The following is a 25,376-nucleotide window of genomic DNA, read 5'->3' on the forward strand; positions in this document are numbered from 1 at the left end:
GGCAGTTCGAGGATTTGTGTTGTAGAAAGCAAGAATTAAGAGCTGGAGGGATTCTTCTTCTTCTTCTTTGGTCCTTAGCTGGCAGCTGGGGGAGGCGGTTGGCCACGCAACCAGTATGCTGCTGTAGGTGCCGCAGGGTTTCGGACTTGCTCTGTGATGTTCTTCCATACCTTATGATCCATGGCTTCAGTCCTGGCCTGGTTAAGGTCGAGACGTCGGCTCTTCAAGTCATCTTCCACTTGCTTGGCCCACGTTTTCCTAGGCGCAGTCCGTTGGATGCTCCATTGGGTGGGTCGTTGTCTCCAAAGGAGTGTGGATGGTATTCTGTTCGTGCCCATTCTACATACGTGGCCAAACCATCTGAGCCTTCGCTTCTGGATTTGGTCGGCAATGGTTGGTTGCTGTTGGCATCTGGCACGGATGGTATCATTAGTGATGCGGTCGCGAAGAGAGATGCCCAAGATCTGCCGCAGGCATCGCATTTGGAATACCTCAAGTTTGTTCAAATCTAACTTGAGACAAATCCATGTTTCCGATCCGTAAAGAAGAATGGGCAGAATCAAAGTCCGGAAGAGTCGGATTTTAGTCTTTGTGGAAATGTTGGTCCTCTTCCACAGACACCATTTGAGCGAGGCGAACGCAGTGGCCGCCTGTCCAATTCTGCTGTGGATTTCCATGGTGGATGCAACTTTCTTCTCCTGGACCAGCGACCCAAGGTATTTAAAGTCCTGCACTTGCTCGATCTGGATGCCTTCGAGATAGATGGTGGCTTGCGACCCATCTGTTGTCAGGGCCTTTGTCTTACCAGCATTGATCTTCAAACCGTATGGCCGGGCAATGCGGGCAATGTCGTAGAGGATGTCCGTGGCTTCAGCGTCGTTACCGGCAAGGATAGCACTATCATCAGCAAACATCAGGTCAGTCACATAGTGATCCTTGTCATATTGTATGCCCTGTCTGTTTCTGAATGCTTGCCTCATAATGGCGTCGACCACGATGTTGAAAAGCAACGGGGAGGCTACATCCCCTTGGCGGACTCCAGTTTGGATGGTAAATTCCTCAGATAAATCGTTCTGGATGCGCACCTGGCTGGTTAAACCGTTGTATGCAGTTTGGAGGAGTGTGATGACTTTTCGAGGTACATGTTCAACCTCTAGTAGTTTCCATAAGGCAGGCCGGTGGACACAGTCGAAAGCAGACTTAAAGTCAATGAAAACAATGACGGTTTGCTGTCCACACCGGATCCTCTCCTCCATCAGCTGACGAATGGCAAAGATTTGATCACAGCATCCTCGCCCGGGTCTAAATCCTGCCTGTTCTTCTCGACTGGTTTGCTCGCGATGTTTTTGCAGTCTTGACTGGATGATCTTCATAAAGACCTTTCCGATGATGGAAAGGAGGCTGATGCCACGGTAGTTCTTGCAGTCCCGGTTATCACCTTTCTTGTGGATCGGTACGATAATGGCTTTCCTCCATGTTAACGGAATTTGTTCAGTGCACTAGATGGTTTTGAGGAGTGAGTGTAGTCGGCGAAGCAGTACATCTCCCCCGGCTTTGATCGCTTCTGTGGTGACTTGGTCCACTCCTGGTGCCCTGCCATTCTTCAGGGATTGTATGGCTGCTTTCACGTCTTCTACTGTAGGCTCAACATCGACCATGGAGACCTCAGGGGGGTCGATCGAGAGTGCTGTTGCTGGCGGTCCCTGAGGTGGGTCGTGATTATACAAAGCTTTGAAGAATTCACTCCACCGTTGCAGGCGTTCGGATGGTGATCGCACGAAGGTCCCATCAGCATTCTTGATGTTGTCACTAGTCAATTTGGTCTTTCCACTCAGACATCTGAGGGTGCGGTAGAGAGTGCGATACTCGTTTTTGGATGCCGCCACTTCAAGATCGTCTGCCACTTGGTTCCAGTATGCTTCTCTTTCTGCTGTCATTCTTTGTCGGACTTCTCGGTTTAGCTGCCGGTACCATTCAAAGTCGACCAACTTTGCCTGTTTCCGTTTGTCCACGAGGTCGAGGCACTCGTCTGATATCCATGGTTGCATTCGACGTCGGGCAGGTGGACATAGGGGCTTGGCACATTCCAGGATGGCATCAGAGATCTGCTTTTCTTCTTCATTTATATCCTCGGGCACGGCCAGCATCTCGAAGCGGTTGGATAGGGCGATCTGATATGCCTGTTTGTTGGCAGCATTCATTAGCTGCCTCCAGTCCAGCTTGGCTGACCGAGATGATCTTTTTGCATGCCGTAATTTGAGCTGCACCTTAGCCCGGATGAGGTAGTGATCAGATCCGCAATCAGGTCCCCTCATGGCACGAACGTCCATGAGTGATGAGCGAAATCTGGCATTGATCAAAATGTAGTCCAGGATTGCTGAGTCCTTGCCAGATGGATTTCGCCATGTAAGTTGATGTTTTTGAGGGTGCTGGAAATGGCTGTTTCCAATGATCAGGTTGTTAGATGCGGCAAAGGACAACAAACGTAAGCCGTTGTCATTGATCTTGAGGGATTACCTTTCATCAGTTGAATAGTACTTCTCAGTACTACTCAGCAATTGAGTAATAATGAGAAATATTAATACATACTGAGAAGTCGCACTAGTCAGCTGCTTTTTGTGTGTCCATAGCCAGTGAGCAAATTAGGGCATATTCCTGATGCGGACAATAAGTAAGAACACCAAACCTTTGTCACATGTAGCCACTCCAAACAAAATAAAGTGACAGTAGGGTTATTTTATGTCTCAGGCTTCATTCGAGTAGTAAGGTCTCTACACAAAAAGCAATTTTATTTAAAAATTGCTGCGACCCCTCTGCCAGTCACATCCCACAGTTTGCACACCACTGACCTTACTATAATATTATTATAATATTAAGCACAGTGAGTAAACAAACAAGTACAAATGCTTAATGGACATTTAACAATAAACATATTGCATTAATGACAATGTTATTTTAAAATTTGTTTGGTATAGCATAGCTTGTACTCCAATCTTATGATTCATATGATTGGAGTTTAATTATTTTGCACATTTCCATGTACTGTATCGTGTATTAATTTAACATGATTTCTTATTAACATGACCATGTGTAGTGTGCGTGCTACCTAAGTAATAATGTTTAATATTCAAAACAATGCTCTATTTTATATGTAGATATATTAGTCAAGTACTTTAAAACAGGGACAGTAAAGTTCCTTCATGATACAATAAAAGGATTTAATTAAATAAATATAACTTAAGAATAGATACATTATTTAAATTATCTGAAACTATGGTTTGAAGTGGTCATAAATACATACTTTAATAAATGTATACTTTTGTGATAACCTCACATAGCATGTTGTGCTATATTCACTGCTGTTTGAATTCAAACACATGGTTTCCCGAATGGCAATCACGGAATGTTTGCTGCCATATTATGACACTCACAAGGTAACATGCAATATTTTAATGGAGAGAACACACACACAGACAGACAGACAGAGAGAGAGAGAGAGAGAGAGAGAGAGAGAGAGAGAGAGAGAGAGAGAGAGAGAGAGAGAGAGAGAGAGATCAAAATCATTCTTCAAATGATTAAATTTTAAATGATTTTTAAATATTATATACTGTAAAGAATTGCCTCTTTAGTTTTTAATAGGTTAAAGTAATATTAAATTGCTTTGTGAAATTCTCTGATTTTTAGCATTAATAAAGGTATACGATGCAAGAAAGCAAGCTTACGTAAAAAAAAAAAAAAAACACAACCACTCCCATTTCACCCCTCCATTCCAAATACCTGTCCAGCTCAGCCAACTCAGTCTTAAAATTTCACGTAATTGTCAACGGGCTATATCTATAAAGTATCAGATAACCCTCCACACAAGCAGAAAATCAAATACTTGAATGGTTTGCATTAATTATCAGTTAATTTGTAACTTAAATGAAAGAATCTGAAAATGGTGTAAAATGAATTATAGGAGGATCTGTATTCTGCTGTTATCCTTTTATGTGTATGAATTTCAAATATTCCTTCTCTGTATGTCCTCATCTAATGGCAGTCTAAGATACTTTGAAGCAAACTGAACCTTGTCACTGGAAATAGTGCACTGTATGCACATAATTTTAAAGCAAATAAAAGAGCCAGATATGTGGTGTTATAAACAGTTGAATGCTATAGAAATAACTTGAATGTTATTTATAATATAAATCTGTAATATAACAACCTATAAGTTGCATTATCAATGAAATATCAGTATAAAGTTTGTTTTGAGTTTGAATTTTTAGTTTGTTTGTTTTTCTGTTATTTTCTGATTAAGTAACAGTAATTACAAGAAGACAATTTGGTTAATTTGTGTGAAATTAGTGTTAGTGTTTAAAGTAATTCATGAACTGAGAAGAAAAATATGCTTTATTTCCTAAGAAGAAATGTAATGTTTCATTAGCATTAGCAAAGGCACATGATGCAAGAAAGCAAGCTTATATAGCATCATTCCACTCAACCACTCGCTCCAAATGTTTGTCTAGTTCTGCTTTGAATCTATTTAAGCTATCAACTTCTACAATGACAGATGGAAGTTTTTTCCAGTATTCAACCATCCGCTGGCTAAAGGCAAACTTCTGCACATCTATCCTACAATTTACTTTTTTCAATTTGAATTTATGCCCTCTCAGGATATTATTCAAAGGAAGTGGAAGAATCCCATCAGGATTGTCAACGTTAAACTTCATTTGCCAAGTCTCAGCTCATCTGCTCAATTTTCTAGATCCTGTTGCAGCAGCGTACCGTCATTAGTATCGTTAACAACCCTGCCGAACTTAGTATAGTCTGCAAAGTTGGACATAAAGCCTGATATATCATCAATATCATTAATGAATACAGAAAACAACAATGGACCCAACACTGAACACTGAGGGACTCCACTAATAACATTAGTCCACGAAGAGCAGTGTCCATTGATTACTACTCTATCTTCTCCCACTTAACCATCCCTTTATCCATAGCAGCAATTTTCCTCCAGTGCCACACTGCTCCAGTTTGTGCAGCAGAATTCCATGTGCAACAGTATCAAAAGCCTTTCTAAGATTCAAATATATGACATCGAAATTATTCTTTGCATCCAGTTCCTTTGTGACTACATCACAGTATAAAATCAAATTGGTCAGACAAGACTTCTCCTTAACAAGCCCATGCTGTGTCCAAGCTAAAACTGAAGTCTTGTCTAGATGATCCTGCAATGCTTCTTTAACCAGTGCCTCCATTAATTTCCCTGGAAGAGAAGTTAAACTAACAGATCTAATTACCTGTGTCTCCATTTGTGGATTGGGGTCACATTTGCACATCTCCAGTCCATGGGTACCACCCTTGAGTCCAAGGAAGCTCTCATAATTATAGCAAAGGGTTTGCTAACTTCCTTTGCTGCCTCCGTTAATATAACTGGATAGATTCCATCCACCCAGGTGCCTTTCTTATGTTTATCTTCAACAATATCTCCTCCACTTAACTCTCAGTTATTACAAGATTATCTAGCTTACTGCCAGAGTTTAATACACCTCTGGCATTCCCCCTCCCTCAATAACTTCTCAAGTGTGAATGTAGATGCAAAATATTCATTTAGTTTGTTAGCTACATGAGGAGAATCATCAACAGTTGAAAAACAGCAAAGAACTCTTTGCTGTTTTTCTTTGCGTCCTTTGCCAAAGATTTCTTGTAATCTGCATTTGCCTGCCTAACTTCCTTTGTGACTTGGTTACAGACCAGCTTATATCTATAATAGGCTTCAGTGTCACCTGTTAATTTATATGTATCCCATGCATTTTTCTTCTTTGCCTCATCTCAAAAGCCGAGAATTAGGGTTGAATTTGAAAGTGTCTGCAATTCTGCCCAGACACGATAGGAGGAAGTATATGATGAGAGCCTTGTCGATCAATTCGGCCCTGAAAAGATTGTGCAAGGCTCAAGGGGTAGAATTTTTTTCAGCCTGGACTGTACTTGTTAACAGGAGAGATTGCTTCTACAGGGATGGGATACACTTAAATAGAAAGGGTGCAAGAATATTTGCTGATGCTATCGAGGCAGTGTTAGGTGGGTCGGAAAACTGCTAGCTTGGGGGGAGACAAAGACCAATAGATTGACAGTAGCCACTGGCAGAGGTGAAAGAGATTCTTGCACTGCTTCTGTTAGAATGAGCAGAAGCCTGAAAAACAAGATGCATGGTATTTCAGAGACTGCTGGGAGCCATTGCGGTACAAGTAAACACATGGGTTGTGTTAGGGTAGCTAAGAATACAAACAGGTGCAGGTATACTTGTGTGTACACCAATGCTAGGAGTTTAGTAAATAAATTTGATGAATTTGAGGTATTGCTCAAAACATCAAAGGCAGATATTGTTGGGATATCAGAGACGTGGTGTCACACAGATATAAGGGATGCAGAACTGCAATTTGGGAAGTACAACGTCTACAGAAAGGATAGACAGGATAGGAAGGGGGGAGGGGTTATGCTATTAGTTAAGAAACACATAAAAACCAAGGAAGTGAAGCCAGTCGACATCGCTGGACAGTGCAGTGTTTAGTCAGTTTGGTGTGACATAAGCATTGGGAGATCAAAATTGAGAGTAGGAGTGTGCTATAGGCCTAATGACTCTGATGAGTATAATAAGGAACTGTACAGGGAAATAGAGTGGGCCAGTAAATCAGAGAGTCTTATAATGGGAGATTTTAATTTCCCAGATATTGACTGGAATTTGGGGGCTGGTTACTCACGCACTAGCAGGGCTTTTGTGGATTTATTGGATGATTGTTTTCTACATCAGCATGTTCGGGAGGCAACTGGAGGGAGTAATACTCTTGATTTGATTATCAGCAGTGATTCTTCACGCATTAAGAATCTGCAGATAAATGAACCACTAGGTGGCAGTGATCACAGTGTGCTGAAGAGGGATTTACTCAAAGAGGTAACTACCATTAGGGGTAAAGGGAAGGGTTATTGCTTCCGTAAAGGCGACTACGATGGACTGAAACAGTATTTAAATTCTATACAGTGGGACCAACTGATGATGTTACCAACAGCAAATTCAAAATGAGAAGCATTCAAAGAACTTATCTTGGAAGCTACTAGGCTTTACATACCAACTAAGAAATATTGTTCAAGGTTTAGGACAAAATGGATGTCAGATGAACTAATGAGGCATATGGCAGAGAAGAAAAATGCATGGGATACTTACAAATTAACACATAACACAGAAGCCTATGATAGATACAACTTGATATTCAACCAAGTTACAAAGGAGGTTAGGCAGGCGAAGGCAGATTACGAGAAATCCTTGGCAAGGGATGCAAAGATAAACAGCAAAGAGTTCTTTACTTATGTAAACTCTAGAAGGAAGGGGATGAATCAGATTGGTCCATTTGATATTGATGGGTCAACTGTTGATGATCCTGCTCAGGTAGCTAACAAACTAAATGAATATTTTGTATCGACATTCACACATGAGGAGTTATTCAGCAAGGGGAATGCCAGAGGTGTATTCAACTCTAGCAGTAAGCTACAGAATCTTGAAATAACTGGGAGTAAAGTGGAGGAGAAACTGTTGAAGATAAACACAAGAAAGGCACCCGGGGTGGATGGGATCTATCTAGTTATATTAAAGGAGGCAGCAAAGGAAGTAAGCAAACCCTTAGCCATAATTATGAGAGCTTCCTTGGACTCAGGGGAGGTACCCATAGACTGGAAATGTGCAAATGTGACCCCAATTCACAAAGGAGGATCAAAGGCTGACACAAGTAATTATAGACCTGTGAGCTTAACTTCTGTTCCAGGAAAATTAATGGAGGCACTGGTTAAAGAAGCACTGCAGGATCATTTAGACAAGACTTCAGTTATAGCTCAGACACTGCATGGTTTTGTTAAGGGGAAGTCTTGCCTGACCAACTTGATTGGATACTATGATGCAGTCACAAAAGAACTGGATGCAGGGAATAACTTTGATATTAGATACTTGGATCTTAGAAAGGCTTTTGATACTGTTGCACATGGAAGACTGCTACACAAATTGGAGCAGTGTGACATTGAAGGCAAATTGCTGCTATGGATAAAGGGGTGGTTGAGGGGGAGAAGACAGAGTGGTAATCAATGGACACTGCTCATCGTGGACTAATGTTATTAGTGGAGTCCCTCAGGGCTCAGTGTTGGGTCCATTATTGTTTTCTGTATTTATAAATGATAATGATGATGGTATATCAAGCTTAATGTCCAAGTTTGCAGACGATACAAAGGTTGGCAGGGTTGTCAAGGACACTACTGACACTATGCTGCTGCTGCTGCAACAGGATCTGGAAAGGTTGAGCAGATGGGCTGAGAGGTGGCAAATGAAGTTTAACATTGACAAATGTAAAGTATTACACATGGGAAACAGCAACCCCAGAGCAACGTATCAACTCTGTGGTACTACACTGACAGTGGTAGAGAATGAAAGGGACTTGGGGGTGGTTGTGCAGGCAGATATGAAGTTCTCTGAGCAGTGCAGACGGGCTGCAAGAGTAGCTCATGGAGTATTGTCAATGATATACAGGAATTTTTCCAGCAGGGATAAGGAGGTGATTATTCCATTGTATAAGGCAATGGTCAGGCCACACCTAGAGTACTGTATACAGGTCTGGAGGCCTCATTTCAAGAAGGATGTAGAGCTGCTGGAACGAGTACAGAGAAGGGCAACAAGATTAGTGAATGGAACAAAGGGGTGCTCTTACGAAGAAAGGCTTAAGTTTTGCAAATTACAGTGTCTGGAGACTAGGCACCAGCGAGGTGATCTGATAGAGGTGTATAAAGCCTTGAATGGTTTAAGCATGCTCAATGCTGATGGGATTCTTCCTCTAGCTCAGAAAAATCACCTGAGAGGGCATAAATTCAAATTGAGGAAAGACAGATGTAGGATAGACGTGCGGAAATTTGCTTTAGCCAGCGGGTGGTTGGTTGGTGGAACAGACTTCCATCCCTTGTGGTGGAGGTTGATAGCCTAAATAAGTTTAAGGCTCAGCTGGACAGGTATTTTGAATGAACAGAGGGGTGAAGTGGAAGTGGGTTTTTTTTTTTTTTTTTTTGGCTGATGCTGCATAAGCTTGCTTTCTTGCATCAAATGCCTCTACTAATGCTAATGCTAAATATCTAATTAGTTCATCTGATGTCCATTTAGGCCTAAATCTTGAACAATATTTCTTAGTTTGTATGAAAAGCCTAGTAGCTTCCAAGATTAATTCTTTGAATGCTTCCCGTTTTGAATTTGCTGGTAACATCATCAGTTTGTCCCACTATATAGCATTTAAATAGTCTCAGACCACCGTAGTAAAAGCCGTCCCTTTACCCCTGATAATAGTTACGTCTTTGAGTAAATCTCACTTCAGCACACTGTGATCACTGCTACCTAGTGGTTCCTTTTCTTAATGCATGAAGAATTACTAGTGATAATCAGATCAAGAGTATTACTCCCTCTAGTTGCCTCCTGAACATGCTGCTGTAGAAAACAATCATCCAAATTTTTTTTTTTTTTTTTTTATTCTCTCCTTTCCCCATTATATATATGGGGTCAGCGTTTTTATTGTTTTGGCATGCAATTTTTACCCCTCCTGATACCAACCCTCACCTTTTATCTGAGCTTGTGATATGCAGTGGTCATATCCTGACTTTCTGCATCCTCCGTATTTGATGGTCACGGGCTTGAACTCTGGTCTAATCAAGAAGTATGTGCTATGCACTACTGCTCATTCCCACCTGGCTATGGAGACACCAGAAAACAATCTTCCAATAAATCCACAAAAGCCTTGCTAGTGTGCGAGTGACCAACCCACAAATTCCAGTCAATATTTGGGAAAATAAAATCCCCCAATATAAGACACTCTGATTTACTGGCCCACTCTGTTTCTCTGTACAGTTGTTTATTATACTCATTAGAGCCATTAGGCCCATAACACACTCCTACTCTCAATTTTGCTTTCCCACTGCTTGTGTCACACACTAAACTGACTCAACACTACCCTTTCCAGCCATGCCGAATGGTTGTACTTCCTTGGATTTTGTGTTTCTTAACCAATGGCATAATCCCTCTTCCCTTCCTATCCTTTCTATCCTTCCTGTATATATTGTGCTCCCCAATTCCAGTTCTGCATTCCTTATATCTGTGTGACACCACGTCTCTGATATCCCAACAATATCTGCCTTTGAAGTTTTGACTAACACCTCAAATTCATCAAATTTATTTACCAAACTCGTATACTTGTGTGCAAGTATACACACAAGTATACATGCACCTGTTTCTATTCCTAGCTACTTAACACAACCCATGTATTTATTTGTTTCGCAATGACTCCCAGCAGTCTCTGGAATCTCCTGCACCTTGTTTTTCAGGCTGCTTCTCATTTCAATAAAAGCAGTGCAAGAATCACTTTCACTTTTTTATCACTTTGGCAAAAGATGCTAAGAAAAACAGCAAGGATTTCTTTACTTATATAAATTGTAAAAGGATGAGGATGAATCTGATTGGTCCACTTGACATTGATGGTTCGACTGTTGATGATTCTGCTCAGATAGCAAACAAACTGAATGAGTATTTTGCATCTACATTCACACATGAGGAATTATTAAGGTTTGAAAATGGCAGAAGGTTATCAAATTGTAGCAGGATACTTAATGATTTTGTAATAACTGAGAGCAAAGTGGAGGAGAAATTGTTGAAGTTAAATATAAGAAAAGCACCTGGCGTGGATGGGATCTATCCAGTTATATTAAAGGAGGTGGCAAAGCAATTAAGCAAACCCTTAGCCATAATTATGAGAGCATCCTTGGACTCAGGGGAGGTTCCCATGGACTAGAGATGTGCAAATGTATCTCCAGTTCACAAAGGTGGATCAAAGGGTGACACGAGTAATTACAGACCAGTTAGTTTAACTTCTGTTCCGTGTAAAATAATGGAGTCACTGGTTAAAGATGCATTGCAGGATCATCTAGACAAGACTGCAGCAATAATTCAGACACAGAATGGGTTTGTTAAGGGAAAGTTTGTTAAGGGAAAGTCTTGTCTGACAAATTTGATAGGATATTATGATGTGGTTACAAAGGAACTTGATGCAAAAAATAATTTTGATATCATATATTTGAATTTCAGAAAAGCTTTTGACACTGTTGCGCATGGAAGACTTGTGCATATTGGAGCAGAATGGTATTAATGGTAAGTTGCTACAATCGATAAAAGGATGGTTAAGTGGGAGAAGACAGAGGGTGGTGATCAATGGGTGCTACTCTTTGTGGACTAATGTTATTAGTGGAGTCCCACAGGGTTCGGTGTTGGGTCCACTTTTGTTTTGTATATTTATCAATGATATTAATGAAGGTATATCAGGCTTAATGTCGAAGTTTGCAGTGATACAAAGGTTGGCAGGGTTGTTAATGACAGCAATGGCAGTGTGCTACTGCAACAGGATTTAGATAATTTGGGCAGATGGGCTAAGAAGTGGCAACTGAAGTTCAACCTTGACAAATGCAAAGTACTGCATATGGGTAGAAGTAACCCCAGAGAAATGTACTAACTGTGTGATACTACACTTAAGGTGGTAGAAAATGAAAAAGACCTGAGAGTAATTGTGCAGTCAGATATGAAGTTTTCTGACTAGTGCAGACAGGCTGCCAGGGCAGGGCATGGGGTTTTGTCAATGATATATAGGAATTTTGCTAGCAGGGAAAAGGAGGTGATTGTCCTTGTTCAGATTATGAACCTAAGGGGGCGTAAATTCAAATTAAGAAAGGAGAGATGTAGAATAGATGTGCGGAAATTTGCCTTTAGCCAGCTGGTGGTTAATTGCTGGAGCAAACTTCCATCTGTCGTTGTGGAAGTTGATAGGTTGAATAAATTTAAGGAGGAACTGGACAGGCATTTGGAGGGAATGGCATGATATATATATTTTTTTATTTTGGCTGATGCTGCATAAGCTCATACTCTTGCTTTCTTGCATCATATGCCATTACTACTACTACCTCTGCCAGCGCCTACTGTTAATCTATTGGTCCATGTTTCCCCCCCCTCCTCCAAGCCAGCAGTTTTCCAACCCACCTAACTCTGCCTCGATAGCATTATAGTTTCTTTCATAATGTGTTACACAGTACACTGGTTTAACTTTGTTGGAGTGTTCTTTTCTATCTGGAATTGAATTGAGGTGTGATGAAGTTTAGTTGTTCTTAAATAACTAAAGGAGAAACATATGAGGAGTGATCATTTAATTTGCATACTGGTGCAAGATCTTATCTTAATTGTCATAATCTGAATATTTTGTGGATTTCTCTTTCTTGAAATACTTTCCCTTGAAATTTGCATACTTTCACAACCATCGTATCCATGCATTAAATGCTTCCATTTAATGCCATTTTTTGAAAGACTGCAAAATGCTTCCATTGTCACTCTGCCTTGTCATTGTTGGATGCGAAATGACCAAGACCTTTCAGAGCTTTATTCGGATGTGGAAACAGGAAGAAATCACTAAGCTAAGTCCGGTGAATAAAGGGGTTGGGGCAGAACTTCAGCACCTATGGCAGTGAATACTGGCTTCACAACATTAGCTGTGTGGGGCCTGACATTGTCTTGATGGAGAAACCACTTTACACCAGAAAGTTCTTGATATTTCTCACAAATGGGGGTGACAAAGTTTGACTCTGAGAACCTCAGAGTATGTTTCCCTATTCATAGTTGTTCCACAAGGCACAAAATTTGTAACAAGAATGCCTTTTATGCCAAAAAACACAAGAACCATTTATTTCTCAGCCAAACAAGAAGCTTGAAGTTTCTTAGGTCTTGGTGAATCAGAATGCTTCCACTCACTTGACTGTTGTTTTATCTCTGGATCACAGTAAAAAAATCCAAGTTTCATCTCGTCACTATTCAATTTAAGAAGTTTTGATCCTGTGTTTCAAATTGTGATCTTTCTTTCTTTCTTTCGATCTTTATTTTACATAAGTCTGCTCATTGCTTTTTTGTTCTGCAGTCAAATTGTGTGATTCGCGACATTTTAAGGTGATCTTTCACAATTTGCACATGGTATTAATGGGAAAAGGGATCTATCCAGTAGCAGCAAAGGAGTATGCATATACAGTTGTAGAATAGATGTGCGGAAATTTGCCTTGAGCTAGCGGATAGTTGATTGGTGGAACAGACGTCCATCTTTTGTTGTGGAAGTTGATAGCCTAAATAAATTTAAGTCTGAGCTGGACAGGCATTTTTTTGGAATGAGTGGAGGGGTGAAATGGGGGGTTTTTTTTTTTTTGGCTGATGTTGCATAAGCTTGCTTTCTTGCATCGTATGCCAATGCTAATTTCACTACTGTATGAAATGGACATTCTGACAGCTAATTCATGAAGTGTAACTTGCCTGTCTTCATCCAAGGTTTTCTGGGCCTTTTGCAATTTAGTATTAGCAATGGTCAAATGGTGCAAGGAAGCCTATGGCTTATGCGGCACCAGCCTAAAAATAAATAATAATAATAAAATAATAAGAATAAAATAATAATAATAACAATAAAATTTTTAAAAAATAATAATTAATAAGAGAAAATGAAATAGAAAACATGCATTTCCCTTCTCCCATAGGTAATTATCCAGCTGACCTTTTGGATTTCTCCAAACCATCAGCCCCTACCACCCATATAGGTAACTCATTCCTGTAATTTATAACTCGCTGGCTAAATTAAGACTTCCTGCAATCCAATCTAAACATCTCCCCTCGTAACTTAAAATATGGCCCCTTGTTCTAGAATCATAACTGTGAAAATTTCATCCTCATTTATTTTGCTTATGCCTCTCGGAGCCTTAAACACCCCAATCAAGTCTACTCTAAGGTGCCTAGTTTCCAAGCTCTGCAACCCACATATTCGAAGGCTTTTCTCATATGGATACCCTTTTGCCAATCTCACCAGGCGAGTTACCTATCTTTGGATCCTTTCAACAAGCATAATGTCTTTCTTTAGGTGCAGTCTCCATACTTGAACACAGTATTCCAAATGTGGTCTAACAATAGCCTAATATAATTTGTTTGTGATGTCCTTATCTCTACTAGCAATTGTCTGATAAATCATTGATAGGATACCATGGGCCTTCCTTGCAACCAGTCTACAATGCTTAGAGAACTTCATGTCTGTATCGTAACACCCAAGTCCCTTTCCTCAACTATCGGCTTTAGTTCAACTCCCAAGTGTATAAGTTGTTTTGGGGTTACTGTTCCCCAGGTGTAATACCTTACACTTTGTTGGATTAAAGCATAACTGCCATTTTTCTAACCATCCCTGAAGTCTATCTAGGTCACTCTGAAGAAGCTCTGCTTGGCAGTGATCATTAACCACTCTACCAATTACATCATATACAAATTTAGACATTATGCCCTCTATCCCTTCATGAATGTCATTTATGAAAATCAAAAACAACAATGGTCCTAATAGTAATCCTTGGGGAACCCCACTTTTTACATCAACCCAATCTAAGGAATAACCATTTATCACAACCCTCTGCCTCCTGCCCTGAAGCCATCCAGCTATCCATCTAAGAATTTTCCCTGTGATTCCAACCTGTTCCAGCTTATAAAGTAACCACTCCATGTGGGACTGAGTCAAATGCTTTGCTGAAATCCAAATAAACAATGTTGAAATTATTCCCTAAGTCCAGCTATTGGGTGACCCTGTCAAAACAGCTAACCAGATTAGTTAAACATAATTTTCACTTTACAAAAACATGCTGAGTATCCTTCAGAATTCCACTTCTATTTAAATGATCCTGAATTTCACCCTTGATCATTGTCTCCAATTTAGACTAACCGGCTGGTAATTTCCCACTTCACTCTTAGAACTGCCCTTATGTATTGGAGACACATTGGTACTTTTCCAATCCAACGGAATCACTCCTGAGTCTAGTGATGCTCTCATAATTAGCCTCAATGGTTCAATGCTCTCACTTGAGATTATAGGGTATATGCCATCAACCCCAGCAGCCTTAGTGGCCTTTAGGCTCAAGTTTTTTTCATTAAATAAACATGCAACTTCAGCTTGGGTATCTAATATTATCCCACGTCCATTGCCTAAGGATCTGATCTGGTTTGTCCTTCTCTTCTTTGCATATATATGTGAAGAATTCCTTATTCCCCCTCTTTGCTCTTTGTCAGCCTAACCTTTTCTGTGGCACTATTACAGATCAATTTGTGGCTGTTATAGGCTTCAGTACTTTTATTGCTCTGTAACTTTTCCATGCCATCTTTTTCTGCTCAAGTAATCTGGCAACTTCATTATTCATCTAACTTTGAAACCTCCTCGTGAAGTATTTTTTTAATGGTATGTAAGCTTCTAAGGCTTCTGTGATTAATGTTTTAAAGGTATACCATAATTCAATTGTATTCGCTCTCTGTGAGATGTCTACCCAATTAATAGAAGCCATGTATCATCTCAGTCCGTTGTAATTTCCTTTCCATTAATTATAAGACATTCCTTTGCCTTTAACTACTGCTACCTCTTTTCATCGTCCACTGTAGAACTCTGTGATCACTTCCTGCTACTGTTTCCTGTACTGTCAGCCCTATTATGTGATCTGGTTCATGGGTGATGATGAAGTCTAGAGTATTCTTTTCCTAGTAATTTCCCTGACATGTTTATTTGCTCAGGAGTTGAGGAGGAAGGCTGGCCAGGTCTTCGGTGATCTGCAACAGGCTCATGGTCTTTACTGAATTGCTTGTGCCATTTAAATATGGCCAGTAAACATAAAATCTTGCACAAGTCCACAAATGAAATGATCACCCCTTGTAGAAGAAGTAAAGGCTATATTAATAACAATATTTGATTGTAGTGAAGTTGTAGAATATAGATATTTTCTTCCTTTGGATGAATTTGTGTTTTTATGTTTGAGAGTTTGCTAAAACTGATATTTTAAAATTTTTTTATAATCTTGCATATAATGCTATTGAATTTCAATTTTTTTAGAACCTGTATCAAGATATTAAGTTAAGATATATTAAAAAAGGGAAACGTCAGTTAGTTTATTGTATTTTCCACAGTACTATATATTTGGAATCCATATCCTAACTTTTTTTTTTTTTTTTAAACTGGATTAAAAATATTGTGACTTAAATAAATTGCCTTTTTTTTTTTTTCCCTTTTTCCGATATAGATTATGGATTCACCAGAAGTTTTAAACAAAAAATGTGAGAAATTAGCAGATGCTATACGTCATGCAAAAAATGTGGTGGTTTATACAGGTGCTGGTATAAGTACAGTAAGTTCCAATTTCATTCTCTCTCTCTCTCTCTCTCTCTCTCATAGTAATATTATTTTATTATATGTAAAGCAATATTATAATAAGTATTAGTAATATTTTTGTAAGCATAGCTTTAATGGTGTTTTAACTAGGTTAGGATTAATTTTAGTAGATGGCTATAGAAGAGTGCCTTTTTCAGTAATGCCCTGTCCAGTCCATTCCTTTCTGTCTACACCCCCAAACAGATAACCCCCTTATGGCCAGGGAAGGATTAGCAACAGACTCGATTACTGGAACCACATACAATAACAAGATAATCCCACAAGGATGAGAAAAGGTCAGTAATCTTAAATACTTATGCTAATGTAGTGGCTAATGGAAAATATTTGCCATCTTCAAAAACTTCACTTTTGATAGTAACAAGATAATTTTTGACAGTAAACAAGATAGTAATTTTTGGCGCAAAGGAAAACACCCCTTTAGAACTACTTTACAGCTTTCACAGAGAATGTGTCACTAAAAATATTACCCATGTTTCCTGTGTTGCAGGAGTTCTGCAGGCGTATTTTGCCATATTTCACAGGCACAAATGATTCTGCAAAAGGAATAGACACTGGCTATTATCATTTAGAAGCAGCACCGATTGCCTTAACACCAAAAAAGTGACCATATCAAATGGCCAACCCAAGATTCCTCATCAGATCCTTCGAGAAATTTTAATGAATACTGATCTGTTACTGGAAAATATGCATGCTCTCTGCAGCAGCTCCACAATTTTCTCATATAAAAAAGCAGCGTACCATACCCTGTGTGCCTGAAAGATGTTTTTATGTGAAAACATCCTTGGCTTGGACTAGATTAAAGGGTTTTAAGAATGAAGAGAATTTGAACATGTTTAACATTTTAAAGAATTTTTTTTTTTTTTTTTTTGACAGTTTCATTAATTTGAAGTTGCAATACATGCTCAATAGGTAATTTACGTACAATGGGTTTGTGATAGCTAAAATATGATACATACACTTGAGATTGTAAACAGTGTAAATGTCTTTGAAACACAGCATCAATTATAGTTCCATGATTATTAGTTTGATACAGATCTAGAAGTATTTAATGTTAGTCCAAATTTTTCTAAGAAATTAGTCAAAACTTCTGATTGAGTATCCAGGGGGACAATTCTTCAGCATGTTCATCAAAAAAGTAAACTTTGTGGAACATTTCGTTCACCAGGAGCTATTCGTAAATATTTGTCATTGCTTCACAAAAGTGTTCGTTGCTTCATCAATCTTGATATTATACAGATGATACAAAGGAGTCGTAAGTAGATATTTTAACCAAACTCTTACATCTCGTTTATGAACCAAACCCATTAAATAACTAGATTTGTGTATTTTTTTTATGTTTGATATGAACATTAATGCAATAATTGTCATCTCTGAGGCAAATGATTGACCATCGAATTAACATTTACAGGAACATATAATTTGGTACAAAATTCTGTATTGGCTGAAACCAAATCTTAATCTTCTAATTTGCATGAATGGTATATGAAGAGAAATGAGTCGCTCAGTCACTAAATCCAATCAAGGCAAATGAGGTGGAATAGTAGGATAAATGAAACAGTTTCTCTTTGAAAATGTTGGAATGGAATCATTTTTGAGAGATTCTCGATAAGTATTACAAGACTTCATAGTCGTTACGTCTGTTGTCGTAAATTCTAGGAGAAGTAACGGGTAATTTCCTGGTGTGTATAATTTTACATCATTTTCATATCATAACCAATCACAGATATCACAAACAGCTCCAAGTGTATTTTTTCAGAAATTGTTGTTCAAATTCTTTATAGGACTTCATGTTCAATGTTCTTGTAAATGATTTCATGCTCAAATACTGTTGAAACCTGTGGAGAGTCTACAACAGGCAACTGGGCTGAAATATGTTTTTGTTTCTTTTTGGATGATGAAATTGAAGCTGATTGTTGCAGTATACTCTGCCTAGTTGGATCAGGAATCAACTGAAAATCCTCAGATAATTCATTTGAACTCAAATCTTCTGGATCGAAATCTTCAGGAAGTTCTTGAATATAATATCATGATGTCAACTGTCCAGTTTCTTGATGAGAAGTTGATGTGGAAGGGTGATGTTGATCAAAATCTTGAGAAGCAGATTTTATTAACAACCTATACTCGCTGCCTCTACTCTGCCAGATAGTGGTTAGAGGGAATCCAAGTAGTATGTATGTATGTATGTGGGGGGGGTATTGTGGAGAACACATTCCATCAAAGAGCTGGGTGTATTCTTGCTGTGTCCCAGGGCCTATCTTTTTTTCCTTTTTTATATGAAAACCCCAAACACAAGAGGTATTAGAACCTATAGTACTTAGTACCATGCATGGGTTGGAGGGAGAGAAGATGAAAGAAGGTACAGTCAGTCCTCGTATAGCATGATAGTTGTGTTCCTAGAAACCCTCTTGCAGTGCAAAATTGTGCTATATAAACAACAGGCCCTATGAAAATAGGGTTAGGTGCCGACCACCCAAGATTGAACACACATTTGTAACCAAAACATTACCAAACACAATAAATAATCATAATAAAATACGTAAGTATTTTATTACGATTATTATGTAATAAAATATTGCTAATGCTTTTGCTTCTATCATAAGCAAACTTATGTTTTGTTTGATTTTCTATCCAAACAGATGACAGCCATTCCATCTCTTCCAATTCTTTGTGTCTTAATCTGATGGATTTTAATTACACTTTGAGTTGTTCCTGCTATGAAAGTTGTTTTTATTTTCTCTGCATTCTTTGTAATTCTCGGTGTTGTCTCATTTAGGTCTGTACCACGTGCAATATCACATGGTCCTTCATTTCGCTCAAACTGTTTCACAATTTCATATTTTTTCTCTATCGATAGAGGCAGACTGGCCATAAGCCTTACCGGGGAAACCCTGGTGGGCCAGAGGCCAGTGTGATTTTAGCCATAAACCATAGTATGAGGCCACTATACATTTTCCCGGATAAGGATTTTTGACCCAGTCTGCCTCTGTTTATCAATATTGCTTTTCTTTTTCTCTCTGAATCTGCAGTGTCTTCACCAGGACGCTTCCTTTTCACACCTTTTAAGTATTTTACTCATTTTTAGGAATAAAGCACAATTACAAAATGATGAGGCACGCTTGATACACATAAACAAAGCTGCGTGCATGTAGCAACGGAACAAACAACACCGTAAAGGCAGAGATACACTATTAACACCTCACAATTTTTCTATTGGAATGAGCAGCAGCTTGGAAAAAAAAAAAAAAAAATAAATAAATAAAAAAAAATAAGATGCAAGATATTTCAGACTGCTGGGATTCATTGGGGTACAAGTGAACACATGGGTTGTGTTAGGGTAGCTAAGAAAAAGAACAGGTGCATGCTAGGAGTTTGGTAAATAAATTTGATGAATTTGAGGTATTGCTCAAAGCATCAAAGGCGAATATTGTTGGGATATCAGAGATGTGGTGTCACACAGATATAAATAATGCAGAACTGGAATTTGGGGAGTACAATGTCTACAGAAAGGATGGATAGGAAGGGAGGAGGGGTTATGCTATTAGTTAAGAAACACATAAAATCCAAGGAAGTGAAGCCAGTCGACATCGCTGGACAGTGCAGTGTAGAGTCAGTTTGGTGTGACATAAGCATTAGGAGATCAAAATTGAGAGTAGTAGAGTGCTATAGGTCTAATGACTCTGATGAGTATAATAAGAAACTGTACAGGGAAATAGAGTGGGCCAGTAAATCAGTCTTATAATGGGGGATTTTAATTTCCCAGATATTGACTGGAAGGCTGGTCACTCACACACTAGCAAGGCTGATTTAGAAAACAATCATCCATTTATTGGATGATTGTTTTCTAAATCAGCATGTTCGGGAGGCAACTAGAGGGAGCAATACTCTTGATTTGATTATCAGTAGTGATTCTTCATGCATTAAGAATCTGCAGATACAGGAACCACTAGGTGGCAATGATCACAGTGTGCTGAAGTGGGATTTACTCAAGGAGGTAACTACCATCAGGGGTAAAGGGAAGGGTTATTGCTTTCGTAAAGGCGATTACGATGGTCTGAGACAGTATTTAAATTCTATACAGTGGGACCAACTGATGATGTTACCAACAGCAAATTCAGAAATGGGAAGCATTCAAAGAACTTACTTGGAAGCTACTAGGCTTTACATACCAACTAAGAAATATTGTTCAAGGTTCAGGCCTAAATGGATGTCAGATGAACTAATGAGACATATGAGACATACAGAAACCTATGATAGATATAAGTTGATCTGTAACCAAGTTACAAAGGAGGTTAGCCAGGTGAAGGCAGATTACGAGAAATCTTTGGCAAGGGATGCAAAGAAAAACAGCAAGGAGTTCTTTACTTATGTAAACTCTAGAAGGAAGGGGATGAATCAGATTGGTCCACTTGATATCGATGGTTCAACTGTTCATGATCCTGCTCAGGTAGCTAACAAACTAAATCAGTATTTTGCATCTACATTCACACATGAGGAGTTATTCAGGAAGGGGAATGCCATAGATGAAGTAAACACTAGCAGTGAGCTAGATGATCTTGTAATAATTGAGAGTAAAGTGGAGGAGAAATTGTTGAAGATAAATACAATAAAGGCGCCTGTGGTGGATGGGATCTATCCAGTTATATTAAAGGAGTAAAGGAGGCAGCAAAGGAAGTAAGCAATCCGTTAGCCATAATTATGAGAGCTTCCTTGGACTCAGGGGAGGTACCTACAGACTGGAGATGTGCAAATGTAATCCCAATTTACAAAGGAGGATAAAAGGCTGACACAAGTAATTATAGACCTGTGAGTTTACTTCTGTTCCAGGAAAATTAATGGAAGCACTGGTTAAAGAAGCACTACAGGATCATCTTGACAATCATCAGTTATAACTCAGACACAGCATGGTTTTGTTAAGGGAAGGTCTTGCCTGACCAATTTGATTGGATACTATGATGTAGTCACTAAAGAATTGGATGCAGGGAAAGAATTGAAAGGCTTTTATTACTGTTGCACATGAAAGACTGCTGTAAAATCGGAGCAGTGTGGCATTGGTGGAAAATTGTTGCTATGGATAAAGGGATGGTTGAGTGGCAGAAGACAGAGTGGTAATTAATGGACACTGCTCATCGTGGACTAATGTTATCAGTGGAGTCCCTCAGGGTTCAGCATTGGGTCCATTATTGTTTTCTGTATTTATAAATAATATTGATGATGGTATATCAGGCTTAATGTCCAAGTTTGCAGACGATACAAAGGTTGGCAGGGTTGTTAAGGACGCTACTGACGCTATGCTGCTGCAACAGGATCTGGAAAGGTTGAACAGATGGGCTGAGAGGTGGCAAATGAAGTTTAACATTGACAAATGTAAAGTACTACATATGGGAAACAGTAACACCAGAGCAGCGTATCAACTCTGTGGTACTACACTGACAGTGCCTGAGAATGAAAAGGAACTGGGAGTAATTGTGAAGGCAGATATGAAATTCTTTGAGCAGTGCAGACAGGCTGCAAGAGTAGCTCATGGTGTCTTATCAATGATATAACAGGAATTTTTCCAGCAGGGATAGGGAGGTGATTATTGTATAAGGCAGTGGTCAGGCCGCACCTTGAGTACTGTATACAGGTCTGGAGGCCTCATTTCAAGAAGGATGTAAAGCTGCTGGAACGAGTACAGAGAAGGGCAACAAGGTTAGTGAACGGAACGAAGAAATGCTTAAGTTTTGCAAATTACGGTGTCTGGAGACTAGGCACCGGCGAGGTGATCTGATAGAGGTGTACAAAACCTTGAATGGTTTGAGCATGCTCAATGCTGATTGGATATTGGATACTGCCTCTTGCTCAGAATCACCTGAGAGGGCATAAATTCAAATTGAGAAAAGACAGATGTAGGATAGACGTGCGGAAATTTGCCTTTAGTCAGTGGGTAGTTGGTTGGTGGAACAGACTTCCATCCCTTGTTGTGGAAGTTGATAGCCTAAATAAATTTAAGGCTCAGCTGGACAGGTATTTCGAACGGAGGGGTGAAGTGGAAGGGTTTTTTTTTTTTGGCTGATGCTGCATAAGCTTGCTTTCTTGCATCATATGCCTCTACTAATGCTAAAGCATATTTCTAGGGGTTACTACCATAAAACAATAAAAACAATTGCCAGTTGCGTTTCTGCTAGTGGAATCTGTTATAAACTGGTAGTAAACTCGATCTAATTGCATTTGCGATAATACCGATAGCTGGAATTTTACATTATTATGGTGAAATGTGTTTCCCCTTCACTGATATATAAAAGATAAACACATTTTCAGAATCTTCTCTTCATTCCTATCATGTTGCGTTCGACTGCCATTTCTTGTAAACACAAAGGCGAATTGTGCATAAGCGAATTCGGTTTGTGTTATATAAGATATTGTTTCCCTATTTATAAATCATGTATGATCGAATTCGTGTATTGTAAACACGTGTTATACGAGGACTGACTGTACTTGTTGACATTACACTTGAACTTCTGTAGATTGTAATTTTCAGGAAATATGTATGAAAGAAGGTTGTTCCAAAAAATGGAAGTTGAATGAATAATGAGAAAGAAGAAAAGTTGGTTCTGTGAGTTTCAAGTTGGACAGTAAAAGGATGTTGAATAGTTGCAATACATGTTCCGACTGCTTTGGAAGAGAGAGAGAGAGAGAGAGAGAGAGAGAGAGAGAGGGAATTATAGAAGCCAGTTCAAAAGAACAGTGCCCGTGGAAGTATCTATCTGCAGCTGAAACAGAACATCTATGAGACAGAGTGGAGAGACTCTGTTAGAGACAAGTCATTAATTACTCTAACTGCTCTTTTAAATGGAATCTAGAAGCTTGAGAGAGGTTTTAGGGGCACTGCCCCAGATGTGGAAACAATATTCTGTGGTGGGGTGGATTCGCAATTTGTACAGAGTGAACTCTGTTTGGAAGAAAAGTAATGCTGAGAACGAAAGTGAAAACCTAGTTTTTTAGATGCAGAGGAAGCAATATTTGTAATGTGCTTATGCTGAGAGAGATTAGAAGTCAGGGTAACCCCCAATAGAGATGTATAATATCATACATTTTATACAGCCTAGAAATCGAACTGTCATTGAACATGAGCAGTTCTCTGAGCAGTGCAGATGGGCTGCAAGAGTAGCTCATGGAGTATTGTCAATGATATACAGGAATTTTTCCAGCAGGGATAAGGAGGTGATTATTCCATTGTATAAGGCAATGGTCAGGCCACACCTAGAGTACTGTATACAGGTCTGGAGGCCTCATTTCAAGAAGGATGTAGAGCTGCTGGAACGAGTACAGAGAAGGGCAACAAGATTAGTGAATGGAACAAAGGGGTGCTCTTACGAAGAAAGGCTTAAGTTTTGCAAATTACAGTGTCTGGAGACTAGGCACCAGCGAGGTGATTTGATAGAGGTGTATAAAGCCTTGAATGGTTTAAGCATGCTCAATGCTGATGGGATTCTTCCTCTACTCAGAAAAATCACCTGAGAGGGCATAAATTCAAATTGAGGAAAGACAGATGTAGGATAGACGTGCAGAAATTTGCCTTTAGCCAGCGGGTGGTTGGTTGGTGGAACAGACTCCCATCTCTTGTGGTGGAGGTTGATAGCCTAAATAAGTTTAAGGCTCAGCTAGACAGGTATTTTGAATGAACAGAGGGGTGAAGTGGAAGTGGGTTTTTTTTTTTTGGCTGATGCTGCATAAGCTTGCTTTCTTGCATCAAATGCTTCTGCTAATGAGCAGAGGAACCTTTTTTGCAAGATATAAAACAGGACTAAGTTTTAGGATTGAAATCAACTAAGTTATCTTTGCCCAACTGGAGAATTAACTACAGATCAGCATTTAAGGAATTGGTAGTGGATATTTGAGAAGTGGGTATTTGAAGTGGATATTTGAAGCTGTTTGAGCAGGGCAAGGTTTCTCAAACTGAAAGGTGGAATGCAATGTGCTATCATCAGCAAAACTATGGATAGGATTTCTGGTCAATGGAAGAAGGTCATTAGGCTAAGGTAAAGAAAGCCAACACGAGAATTGATGAGAAACGTCGGATGGAGTAAAGCTCAAATTGCAAAATTAATTTCCACTCAACTCATGAGATACCCTACAATCAACCCTTTATTATAAATGAATTACATTTCTCAAGCGGTATGTTATTTGTTTCGAAGATATTTCCCATACATAGCATCAGGAATACGTTGCGATTTGACCTTTACGGATAAAAAGCTACTTTTACATAACAGAAAGAGAAATAATGGATCCTGTAATTCATTTCACAGAGTTCTTGTGTTTCCAGACTCCAGCATAGCTTGCAATACAGTTGCCAAAGCCGAAAAATGTGTAAAACCAAATTGCAGGTTTTCCCATGAGAAAACTTCCTTAGTTATTATGGAAGAAGTATTGACTTCCAGTCGTCATACAATAGATATTTGTGTGTATCTCATAACTTCAAACTACCTTCGTGAACTAATAATAAATTGTCATAAAAAAGGAGTGGCTGTTAGATTGATAACTGATAAAGATGCAGAAGAGACTAATGTTAGCGGTAGGCAAAGCAGAAGGAATTCCAGTTAGGTGTAATAGCACAGCTTATTGGATGCATCATAAGTTTGTTATTGTGGGTCAGCAAATCCTTCTTACTGGTTCTTTGAACTGGACTGGACAAGCCATGATGGGAAATTTTGAAAATATAATCATTACCACTGAAAAACAATTAGTAGAACCATTTATTGCTGAATTTGAAAAGTTATGGGCACTCTTTAAATTTTAAGGACAAACAATGGACATCCACTGTGATATTTTTTTTTCTTTCTTACTGTATAGAATAATTTTCATTGCAGTGAGTTGTTTTATACAGTCAAATTATGCTAGCCTTAATGGCTTACGTGAATGTTTTATTATTTTAAATCATGTTTTAAGATCATTATCCATTTCTATCCCTTCTCATGTCATATCCAACCTTTGAAGTGATTAATGGGATCTGTGGCACATGGGTCAGTTGTAGCTGTTCATTTAGGGGGAGGGAAAAGTTCTAGATTCAGTTTTTATCATCCAATTTTT

At 39.0% G+C, this 25,376-nt stretch overlaps 1 protein-coding gene across 1 annotated transcript in view; it reads left to right on the forward strand.

Moving 5' to 3' along the window:
• Positions 1-25,376, forward strand: part of Sirt7 (sirtuin 7) — a 177,318-nt gene that overhangs the window by 33,383 nt on the left and 118,559 nt on the right. Inside the window, exon 3 of the mRNA XM_090386586.1 lies at positions 16,162-16,266. Coding sequence (XP_090242712.1) covers positions 16,162-16,266 — 105 coding nt within the window. The remainder of the gene's footprint in view (positions 1-16,161; positions 16,267-25,376) is intronic.

The sequence above is a fragment of the Mastigoproctus giganteus genome, chromosome 12 (genome assembly GCF_048544385.1).
Source record: "Mastigoproctus giganteus isolate SK-2022 chromosome 12, ASM4854438v1, whole genome shotgun sequence".
In the NCBI taxonomy this organism is placed as follows: Eukaryota; Metazoa; Arthropoda; class Arachnida; order Uropygi; family Thelyphonidae; genus Mastigoproctus; species Mastigoproctus giganteus.